This window comes from Armigeres subalbatus, chromosome 1 (genome assembly GCF_024139115.2).
Source record: "Armigeres subalbatus isolate Guangzhou_Male chromosome 1, GZ_Asu_2, whole genome shotgun sequence".
Taxonomy (NCBI): domain Eukaryota; kingdom Metazoa; phylum Arthropoda; class Insecta; order Diptera; family Culicidae; genus Armigeres; species Armigeres subalbatus.
This window is the reverse complement of record NC_085139.1, coordinates 23,309,379-23,321,663: the sequence shown is the minus strand read 5'-3', so window position 1 is coordinate 23,321,663 and position 12,285 is coordinate 23,309,379. Positions and strand designations below refer to the sequence as shown.

Here is a 12,285-nt window from a genome sequence, read left to right as displayed (position 1 = left end):
GTTTCAACCATAGAACACCATACCGTGCAGCGTTCAGAAGCCACAATATTTACTCGAAATTCTCGTTCAAAACCCAAAATTTTCCATCTGTGCAGTCATAAACCGAGATAAACCTTGAACGTATGTGCAATCGGCCGCGTGTGTATCCGCATGGAGATTGATTAATTCTCGGCTTTTGGCTCGGGATTGGATTTTGTGAACTCGTTTGCTCGTTAGCAAGTCGCACACCAACGACAACGCACCCAGGTCCCATTGCCTCCATTATTTCCCTTGGCAGTGAAATTTTCTAACCGAAATTTTCGTTTTTCTCCCCCTCATCTAATTTACAGCCGGACGTAGTCCATCGGCGGGACCGGAACAACCGCGGGGCCCTTCACTACGCCAGCAGCTCGAAGGACATCGTGGCCGCGGCCAGCGTCGCAATGGTGGCCCCGGAACTGATCGAACAGGCCGATGAGGACGGGTTCACGCCACTGCATCTGGCCGTCATACAGGGCAACCTGCAGCTGGTCAACCTGCTGCTGGCGAACGGGGCCGACGTCAACGCGCTCGACAACGAGGGCCACTCGGTGGTGCACTGGGCCACAGGTGAGTCGATACGTAGAGTATGTGGATGGGCGTATGTTTAGATGGGACCTGTTGTGAACCATATCTGGACGGTAGATTGCCGTTCAAGGGATTCGGTGCCGCACGGGTTTATCGCCGTATAATGATGGCACATTGGGGGTTTCTGATCCGTGTGCGATGATGCTTACAAATGAAGGGTCACTTGATTTTACGTAGCTGAATTTTGGAAAACACCTTATCGTTTTGATGATCGACATTATCGGTAGATATGGACGACATACAGGATATTAAGAATAAATAAAACTCTATTTCAAATATTGACCTAACTGTGCCTGGAAAACCATTGTGTTTTCATTCCTTTATGAAATTGAAATTTAATTCAAATTCACAATTGTTTAAGTTGGTCATTCACAATTTTTCTTAAACTTGAAGGGTGAATTGTCGTTTTGCTTGATTTGGTATGTAGTGGAGTCACTTGTCCAACTACAAGCCCAAGTAATTGTAACTGTATGAATCTGTTTTATTTTACCTTCAGTTTAAGTGCAACTACGAGGTCTCCAGTAGCCTTGCGAGCAAAGGCGTAGGATTGCCAATCCGGAGATGGCGAGTTCGATTCTCGGTCCGGTCTAGGATGTTTTCGGGTTGAAAACTTTCTCGACACCCTGGACATATAGTGCATCCATTGCACTATGGTCCAGGATACAGATTTACGCGGAAAGATGCATTTTACGCCAAAACTATATTTTTTAGAAAAAACTGTTGTTCTACAAAATTGTTCGAAATAGTAAGGCCATCATGATGGTTCTACCAAAAAATAGGGTGACCCATCATATAAAAAAATTAGAAAATATTTTTTTTATTTCTCGGAATATTGACATGTTATGTTCTACAAAGCAGAGATGCATCCTGAACAGAACATGAGCCAAGAGCGCGCCTTGGTGTTCTATGTTTTGAACTCTGAACACAGTTCAGTGTGCACTGGGTTGGTCCGCAAGCAAAACGATCATAGTAACTAAGATTCCTTAGATTTGGAACTATGCAAAAACATACGAGCATGCTTGATTTCTATCCGTTAGACGCCCACGTGTTCCATTACCAGCCGAAAAATGAGTAGCATGCCGTCGCTTGAGTTTGTTTTCCTAGGATACAAGTTGCTAAGTTAGGTCAGTGCTCTTGAACAGTGTGCAGTGTTCAGAACTTTTTGAACACGAACACGCGTTCTCGTGTTCAGATGCATCTCTGCTACATAGTTGTAGCGTAGCTTATTCCAATTAATTTTGCTGAAAAAACTTTTTCTGTAGCTCTTAAGTTGGCTGATTTAGAGCAATTTTATCTTATTGGATTAGGGTGTACCTAAAAAAAAAACAGTATTTTTGATCTACTTTTTTTGTTTTACATTTCTCAAAAAAGTCGTCTTTAGGTGACTTTTAGAGCTCAAAAAATGCAACTTTTGATGGGTAAATATGCTCAATATCTTTTTCCGATCAAAAGTTGTAATCGTATTTTTGTCAAAATTACATTTTTTTCATAAGTTGATATCTCCGTTTAGGGCAGAGCAAAAAAATATATTTACACGGCATTTGAAAGAGAAATTAATATTATTTATTGTATCAAAAAATTGGGGATATGTTATTTTTTTATCTCAAGTTTTATCAGTTTTACTAAAATCATGTTTTTTCAAAAAAAAATAATATAACTCGACAACGGAAGAAGATACAGACGATATTCTTATAGCAAAACACGCGTCTTCAGAAGATGACATTCGTGAGATATGAAAAATAAAAAATCTACAGCTTAAACACTTTTTATAAATTTTATTATAATTATCGTATTGCAAGATTTACGAGAAAAGATGCATTTTCGGTCTGAAGCATACTTTTAAGAAACAAAACTTGTTCTACAAAGTTGTTCTGGATACTTGGGCCCTTATTATAGAGTTACTGAAAAATAGGGTGGGCCATTTTATAAAAATGTGAAATTTTATTTTTTTTATTTTGCGGAAAATTGACATAAAATGTTCCAAAAAGTTGTAGCGCAGCTTTTTCCCATCAACTTTGCTATGTAAACTTTTTATGTAGCTCTTAAGCTCACTTGTTTAGAGTAATTTTACTTACCAGGATTAGGGTGTCCCTTAAAAAAGAATATTCATGATCTGCTCATTTAATTTTTTATTTTTCACGGATGTCATCTTCTGAAAACTTTTGGGGCTTTTTAAAACGCGTGTTTTGCTGTAAGAATATCGTCTGTATCTTCTTCCTTTGTCGAGTTATATCAATTTATTTTAAAAAACAAGCATTTAGTAAAACTGATAAAACTTGAGATAAAAAAATAACATATCCCCAATTTTTTGACACAATAAAGAATATTAATTTCTCTTCCAAATGCCGTGTGAATATATTTTTTTGGTCTGCCCTAACCGGAGATATCAACTTATGAAAAAAATGTAATTTTGACACACGATTATAACTTTTGATCGGAAAAAGATATTGAGCATATTTACCCATCAAAAGTTGCATTTTTTTGAGCTCTAAAAGTCGCCTAAAGACGACTTTTTCGAGAAATGTAAAACAAAAAAAGTAGATCAAAAATACTGTTTTTTTGATCCAATAAGGTAAAATTGCTCTAAATCAGCCAACTTCAGAGCTACAGAAAAAGTTTTTTTAGCAAAATTAATTGGAATAAGCTACGCTACAACTTTGAAGAACATAATATGTCAATATTCCGAGGAATAAAAAAAATATTTTCTATTTTTTTTTATATGATGGGCCACCCTATTTTTTGGTAGAACCATAATGATGGCCTTACTATTTCGAACAATTTTGTAGAACAACAGTTTTTTTTCTAAAAAATATAGTTTTGGCGTAAAATTCATCTTTCCGCGTAAATCTGTATCCTGGACCATAGTGCATTGTACTTGCCACACAAGACACATACATCCGATTCTATTTTACACGGGGGTTGCATTCCATGTAAGAAAAATTTTCAGTTCAAAATTTGAAAATGCGTGTAAAACAAGTTTTTTGATTTCTCGACGAATCACGCACATGTAAAACAAATCCGTGTAAAAACAGAATCGGGTGTACTCATGCAATGGCGCGCATAGAAAACCTTTCAATTAATAACTGAGGAAAATCTTTTCCTTCAATATCTTTGTATTACAATCAGAATTTGACCTGCATTCCAACTATATTAGTATCTCCTCAGCTGATCACACTTATTCTTGTTTACGTTCAAACGCGCTTTCGAACGAAAGTCGATGGTCATTCTGTTTTACGCCAGCAAAATTAATGGGGAAACGATTCGAACGAATCGCATTCGTGCATTCGTCCGTCCGTAAACAAGAATATAGAGGTGAATAAGCCTCGAAACGAAACAAAATCATAGTTCGCGTGAATCAACTTTTTTTTTACACCGCGAAATTTTTATTGATTTGTTTTACATAAATTTTAATTTCATGTTTTCAAAGTTAAATAATTGTTTTAACAGCAATAGTCCGTCTAAGACGAATTAAGTACTGTCCATTTAATTCCACCAGTTAACTGGTATACATTCCACTAAACGAGCTTAATATATTTTTCTGAGCAATAGTCCTTTATTATTGTTTCCTTGGGTTAGTAATGTGTTAGCTGGTACCTGCTGTTGCTACCGAAACACACGTTTTGAGTTTTTTGTTGATCAAATTTGAAAAAAAAAATCCGGGTTGCAACCATACCTTTTTGTGCAACTTTTGAAATCTGTACGAGATGTATCACAAGATCTACATTTTTGTAGCTCGATGTAGCACTATGTAAACTGGGATTGCTTTTACGCGGGTTGCTTTCAAGTGATTTTTGAACGCGGATTTTGGGATTTACAAGGTTTTGATTTAACGCGTAACATTTCCCCACGTAAAAACCGTCTTCATCGTACTGACGTTATGGAAATTGGAGTTAAAATCAACATTAAATTTCTTCTGAATAGTATTGTGCCTTGCAACAAAATGCCAACTCTCGTGATTATTTTCCAAGGCTCCCATAGATGTATATAATTTATAAGCAGTAAAAATAGCACGAGCTGTCAAAGTATTCACCACGTGGCGGCCAAATTTAAAAAAAAATGTCAAATTTGTAAAGGTACAGAAGGTACAGATTTTTTTTTTGAGGTTCCTATGTTTTTTTCGTTATTTTCGTTGCGACTAAAAATAAGCAGAGAAGTAAATTTTTTTGAGCGGTACAATAATAAAAGTTAATAAAATTCATATTAGTATCGCATCGCCCATAAGGCATAACTGTCCCAAACAGATAGAAAATCAAGCAAACATGGGACAACCCAGGAGCCATGTGAGCAAAGGCGTAGGATTGTCAATCCGGTGAAGGCGAGTTCTATTATCGGTCCGGTCCAGGATGTTTTCGGGTTGGAAACATTCTCGATTATACAAGCATAGTGTATCCATTGAGTTTCCACATGCAATGGCGGGCATAGAAAAGCTTTCAATTGATAACTGAGGAAATGCTAATAGAATACTAATTGAAAAATCAGGCTAAGTTCCAGTTGGAATGTAGAGCCATTGAAGAAGAAGAAAAACATGGGACAATCATGCTTGCAGCAGTAACATAATCGTATCAGTTTTGTCTATTTTGAAAATATGATTAAAATGATCTTAATTAGTCATCACGAGTTCCGAAATAATGTGATCTGCGACAGTTTCATTTTGACTTCTTGAACAACTTTGTAACAGACTGCAACGTTCTAAATCTTATGGATTCCATTTGGAAGGCAGTTATGGAGTTGGAGTTTTGCGATCTGGATTAGAATTGGCTTTTTTCAAGAATACCTCGCATTCGAACCATCAAGCAAACAGCAGGATTCCCCATTCCTAAACACCTCCGTTCAAGTCTTATATAAGTAAGATCCATCCAATATAATTATTACAATTATTTTCCACCACATATAACTAATTCACCAAGAGGCACAATTTTTTATTGAAAACAATTTTAAAGGAATTCAGTTTTTACTCGAGTAAAATAGTTATCAACATGCCACTGTTCGGAATGCCGTCACAATTATTTTCGTCTGTACAGTTTTATATGATACTGTATCTATTTTTTTTTTATTTATTTGGATTACACTACATGGACTTCTCTTCACCAAAATAACCGAAAATATTTCAATTAAAAAACCCATAACAATTATCAGCTTCAGATGCCTTTAAACTATTATGACGATGTTATTAGCTGCAAACTACTACAAACATAGAGCTGCTAAAGCGAGCCACAACAAAACCTTACTTCTGTGCAAACGATTATTATACAAAGCCCGTAACATTCATCCAGCCTGTACAATTTCGGTGTTAGGTACTGTCAGTTAACAACTCAATTTCCTTTTCCAAACGACTTTCCACGCAAACAGCACACTCGAACCCTAAGTCATTATGGTGATCACGACATTAAACTTTTTGCCTAACAGTAATTGTTAATCAATTTTTACTCAAATTGTGCCAATCGATTCGTAGGTATAGTTTTTCAGCAATCTACGAACCGTTGAATCTACAAAACTTTCTGTTGTTGTAGTTATGTTTTTGCTCTAACACACTTCTACTTTTATGTAAACGGAACTAAATTTTTCTAATGATGTTTAGACAATGCATTACAACTGCAATAAAGGAACTCATAAGAGTGAACAATAGTTAAAAAGCTAAATAAAAACATACACAAAAGAAAACAATGAAAAATAAACTATATGTAGAATAAACTATAATTAACTAAATATGTCTGGCTGTGGATTCTTATTTTAGCTCAAATCGATATAAAATAAGGGTTGCTGAATGACATTAACTTTCCTATTACTTTCAATAGGGTTTAAAGAATCGTGAATATCTCCTATTTTTAATTTCAATCACGCTTCTTTTCTACTTTCCTAACGTGAATGATAATGCGGACACTTATCCCAAAATTCAAATGAACAATCGCTCACTTTGAGCGATTGATTGTTTATCCTCGCGAAGGATGAACAATTGAACAAGATAAAGAAATGCTGATAATGTTGTATAGAAGTTGCATAGGTCACGCCACTTTCCATGGTGTACCCGATCTATGTTACTGATTACCCCACCCGACTAACAAAACTTCCTTCCCGTAGTAATTTTGGAGATGCAGAGGAATTTCGGTCTCTGGTGGCAACAATAAACACAAAAACCCTGATTAATCCACCTAGCGGTGATGATGCCTTTCTCGCTCGTTCAAAAGGGTTGACAAACATATTAGAAAAGTCTTATATAACACTAAAAAGGGCTTATTTTTCACATTTGTGTATGGCAGCTTTACTTTGTACCGTTAAATGCACAAAAACGATCCATAAAACCCAGATTAATCCACCTAGCGGTGATAGTGCTTTCTCGTTTCTTGTGAGTGAGTAATTTCTTCGCACTTTTGGTATGAAAAAAAGTATTTTGGCCATAACTTCTGAGCCCATAGTCCGATCCGGCCAATTTTTGATAGGAAACAATGGGACATGATTCTGCGTCGAATGTTGCGAGTAAATGCCTAAATAGAGAAAAAGAATTTTTCTTGTAAAAACTGGCCATAACTCTGAAACCCATAGTCCGACGGGGCCGGTTTTCGATACGAAACAATGGGACAAAATACCGCGTCGAATACATTTTGCTGCGAGCAAATCGGTTGAGGATAAATACCTAAGAAATTAAATGGTTAAGGATAAGTGCCTGAAAAATCAGTGAGATTATTTTGCGTACACACATACACACACAGACATCACTTTAATTCGTCGAAATGAGTCGATCGGTATATAACACTATGAGCGAACATATAGCCTTTAAGTATACTTTGTATACAAGAAAGGCAAAAAGAATTTTGGTCATAACTTCTAAGCCCATAGTTCGATCGGGTCAATTTTCAATACGAAACAATGGGACAGGATTCTGCATGGAATGCAACTTGTTGCGAGCAAATCGGTTGAGAATAAATTCCCAAAAAGTGAGATAGACTTTTTAATGTGCTTTTTTACGAAAACAAGTATTTTGGCCATAACTTCTAAGCCCATAGTCCGATCGGGTCAATTTTCAATAGGAAACAATGGGACAGGATTTTTCGTCGAATGCAACTTGTTGCGAGCAAATCGATTGAGAATAAGTGCCCAAAAAGTTAGCTAGACTTTTTGCGAACATACTCACACAGACATCACGTCAATTCGTCGAGCTGAGTTGATCGATATACACCACTATGGGTCTCCGGGCCTCCTATAAAAAGTTCGTTTTTGGAGCGAACATATAGCCTTTACGTATACTTTGTATACGAGAAAGACAAAAAGTATTTTGGCCATAACTTCTAAGCCCATAGTCCGATCGGGTCAATTTTCAATAGGAAACAATGGGACAGGATTCTGCGTCGAATGCAACTTATTGCGAGCAAATCGGTTGAGGATAAGTGCCCAAAAAGTGAGCTAGACTTTTTGCGCACACACACACATACACACACACATACACACACACATACACACACACATACACACACACATACACACACACAGACATCACTCCAATTCGTCGAGCTGAGTCGATCGGTATATAACACTATGGGTCTCCGGGCCTCCTATAAAAAGTTCGTTTTTGGAGCGAACATATAGCCTTTACGTATACTTTGTATACGAGAAAGGCAAAAACATTCCCTTCCTTTCACAACTGACTGTAAGGACTTGGGCGGCATCTGCGAGCTACTGAAACGTGCATTTCGAGAATAGATGGTAAATCCCAACCACTATAATCTGTCTGAGCTAAGCTAAGCTTTATCGGTGAGTACAACATCTAATGCTCACCTGAGATACGTTATCTTGATGCGATGGGTGGACTTCCGCCACTAGCACTGAGATGGCAACCAAAGACATATCGTGTCGTGGTCAGACATCTTGCATGCGCTCAAAAAAGGATAAGATTGACCAAAGACTGCTACGGGCGCATACAATTTGAATCTGTGTCAAAATGTCGAAGGACAGAAGATCGAAAAGACAAAATGTCGAAAGGACAAAAGGACGACAAGATTAAAATTTGAAAGGCCTGCTGAGGTTGAAATACGTATCTGTCAAGATACAATTAAGTGGTGGAATTCAATGGGATTGTACAAACTCGTCTTATGACAAGTGAAGACATTCCACTAAAAAGCTCAAAATAATTTTCTTAACAATTTGAAAGGACAAAAGGTCGAAATGACGAAAGGTCGAAGGAAATGAAGATTGTAAAAAAAATAACAGGATCAAAAGTTCGAAAGGACATAAGATCGAAGAGACAAAAGGTCATCAGAAAAAAAGACGATTAGACTGAGATTGGAGGTCGCTTTCTATTAATCATAGGGTGTTTGAACGAGTTATGCCTAATATTTTGAGCAAACGCTATTCTTTAGAGTTCACTAAGCCCTCTAAACCCGAATTTGTATTCTCGCTCAAAATCACTATTTTGCCTTCTAAAACCGATCTGAACACATTTTAGATAAAAAAAATTCAACTCAATTTCACTTTTTTTGAATTTTGTTTGTCTAGTATAGAATTAATTTTTAACCAGACATGTTCTGAAGTTTATATTATTGATCGACTTAAAAACTTTTTGAAATCCGAACAATTGTAAATTTCAAAAAAATATCAAAGTACCCCATTTAAAGGCGGTCTTGGGCGTTAGAAGGTTACTAGTTGACTTCAGTAAATTAAACAATAATAAAAGTTTCGGAGACGAGCCAGCCTAGGGCTGAAAGTCTCCTTAATAAAGACAAAATAATAATAATAATAATAAAGGTCCATTCAGAAATTACGTAACGCAAATTTAGGCAATTCCATACCCCTCCCTACTTTACAGGGTAACGTAACGATATCTAATTATAAATGTAAAATTGACGTTTATATTTACTTAGACACATATTTTTACCTTTTTCAATCGTCTTTTGAGCACATGAAATTAAAATTATTATTAAAAGAAGATGGTATATTAAGCCAAAAATGATATTTTTCGAATGATCGTTTTGATGAAAATGAGTAGTTAGCATTAGCATTAGCATTAGCATTGAGCATTTCGCACAAATTCGTAGGTGGTACAAGCCAAGACTATTGTATGAGAGTTGCATCACTTTCATCCGTTACCACAGATATTGATTTGGGACTAATCGATATCTTTTAGATGGGAGCAATGCACTTTCCAATAGCCGAGATCTGTCCTGGCCACGTCCTTGCGAATGCTGAGGAAGGGGAAGAATGGTTTGTTGGACACCTACTTAAGAAAGATGCAGAGAACTCTACGACCTCTCATAGGTGCCACGGGAGGTTTTTGGGATTGTGTGGAAGGTTATAACAGTAGGAATCGTTTTGGTAGAACGTGAAACACGGAAAGAACTAAGATAGAAATACAAAGTAGGAAAGAAACGAGCCTGGAATTGAACCCACCACCTCCTGCTTATAAGGCAGAAGCGGTAGCCACTAGACCACCGAGCTCGTCATGTTTTGATGAAAATGAGTAGTTCTTCACTTATTCTCATCAAAATAATCATTCGAAATATATCATTTTTGGCTTAGTTTCAGGAATTAAAATTTAAGTAAGTAAAGCCTAGCAACATTTTGATGAAAATATTGATTTGACAATATACCTCTGAAAATTACTATAAGTTTGAACAAAGGCAAAATTGTAGAATGAAATATTATCAGGTGGAATACCAATAAATATCAATATGCGAATCTTGAAACAACAGCCTATGATTAAAGGAAGAAAAAATCAACGATGAAATATTATCAGGTTAAACACAAATAAACATAAATATGCAGAAAAATGGTTGATTAATTCTGAAATATTCGCCTTATTTTTTGTAATTTCGACCTTTTATCCCATTTCACCTTAGAACTATTCAATTTTTTGACCTTTCTACCTTTTGACCTTCGAACTTCCGTCCTACAACTGAAGTTTCTATCCTTTGTTCCTTCGACCTTTCGTACTTTTGACCTACTATCCTTCGACCTTTTAACTTTCGATCTTTTGTCCCTTCGACCTTTTGACCCTTCGACGATTTGTCCTTTCTACTCTATGACTCAGATTTTTTGTTTCGATCTTTTGCCCCTGCGACCTTCTGTCCCTTCGATCGTTTGACCCTTCAACCTTTTGTCCTTTTGACCTTCGACCTTTTGACTTTCGACCATTTGACCTCTGATAAGATAAGTTGATACTATAGAAACTAAATTATGATTTTTTGTATCCTAAGTTACCAGTTTCGTAGAAAACTCGAGTATTATGACTTTACAACGTATTAGGACCACCTGATCATTTGGTCTCGGAGCGGACATCCCGGAATAGGGCCCTTTAGTGGCAACAAATTCATTTAGAAAAACCCTGGCAATATGGGTATCAACATTCTTGAAGAGCCAGGAGCTACCATTTCCTTGATCTTTATTCAACAACCGCGTTTGTACCTGGCAGTAGATTTCCAAGCTCTCAGCAACATCAAGTTTCCACGGAGAGAAGAGACATTTCTTAAAATTTTAATGTTTGATGTCGTAACTGAATGATTTTCCTGATACATATACATGCTCAGCTACCTTAGACCTAAACTCATAATTTAATCCCTTATCAGTTTCTCTCTTAGCCTTACTTACAGGGGTTAGACAAAAAGGTTGAGATAGGTAAAAATAAGTCGAAATTCAAATCAGCATAACTTTGTGTATAATAATCCGATTTTGATAAAACCAGGACCATCAGTAGCGCACACTCTTCTAGTATACTGTCCCGCTGCAAAACCTGAGATTGGTCCTTGGCCACCGGAAGTGTTCCGGGTTTTCCGAGGGTATGTTCAAGATGCATTTTTTCCACTGCTTGTCAATTTATGTGACGTTAACTTTCATCATGTTTTATGCTTTCTTCGAAAACTAGAACTAATATGCCGACCAATGGTGGCTGTAGATCGAGAATCCATCTAAACTACACAGAGTACGGTCATTTCCGTAAAAACGGTACCGGGAACATGATGAAATGATAACAGATCAGAATAAAGCAAATATGAGTTACTGACCTCATGGATTTGCGAGACGATGATTACAGAAACATTTCCAGAATGATAGTGTCCCCTGCACCTCTTATAGCAGGATAGCAGGAGGGGCCGGTTTTGGCACCATCTGGAACCATGCATATATGGTCGTCAAAATCCATGTTTTCCCAAGACGATGAATATAGTATCTTTATTAGAGATATATTGTGAGGACTGTAAGACTCTTTGGCCAATTTGTAACAGGTTCCAGAAGTTCTGTGAAAGTGACATTTGTTCAGGGTGTATGGCCAATCCCGTATCGTTTTCACGAAAATGGCCATATCTGTGCGTATACCTAACGGGTTTTCAATCTGCAGCCAGCATTGGTCAGCATATTAGTTCTAGTTTCTGGGGAAAACATAAAACATGATGGCAGCAAACGTTATATGAAATGACAAGCAGCAGAAAAAATGCATTTTTAACATACCCTCAGAAAACCCGGAGCACCACCGGTGGTCAAAGGCCAATTAGACGTTTTGCATAGGGCCAGTATACTAGAAGAGTTTCCGCGTCCGATGGTTCCAGTTTGATCAAAATCGGATCATTCTACGCAAAGTTATGCTGATTTGAACTTCGACAATTTTTTGCCTATCTCAACCTTTTTGTCTAACCCCTGTACTTCTGCGATATGTTCTTTGAACCTTACATCTGACGATCTTTTTGTTTGACCTACATA

The 12,285-nt window shown here is 36.9% G+C and overlaps 1 protein-coding gene across 4 annotated transcripts in view; it reads left to right on the top strand.

The window, feature by feature from the left end:
• LOC134222701 (ankyrin repeat domain-containing protein 12) overlaps positions 1-12,285 on the top strand; it is a 509,755-nt gene that overhangs the window by 421,940 nt on the left and 75,530 nt on the right. For all 4 annotated transcript variants that reach the window (XR_009982435.1, XM_062701874.1, XM_062701871.1 and 1 more), the window contains one exon: positions 330-588. Coding sequence is in view for 3 of the 4 variants with exons in the window: in XM_062701874.1 (XP_062557858.1) it covers positions 330-588 (259 nt within the window). In the remaining variant the exon portion in view is untranslated. The remainder of the gene's footprint in view (positions 1-329; positions 589-12,285) is intronic.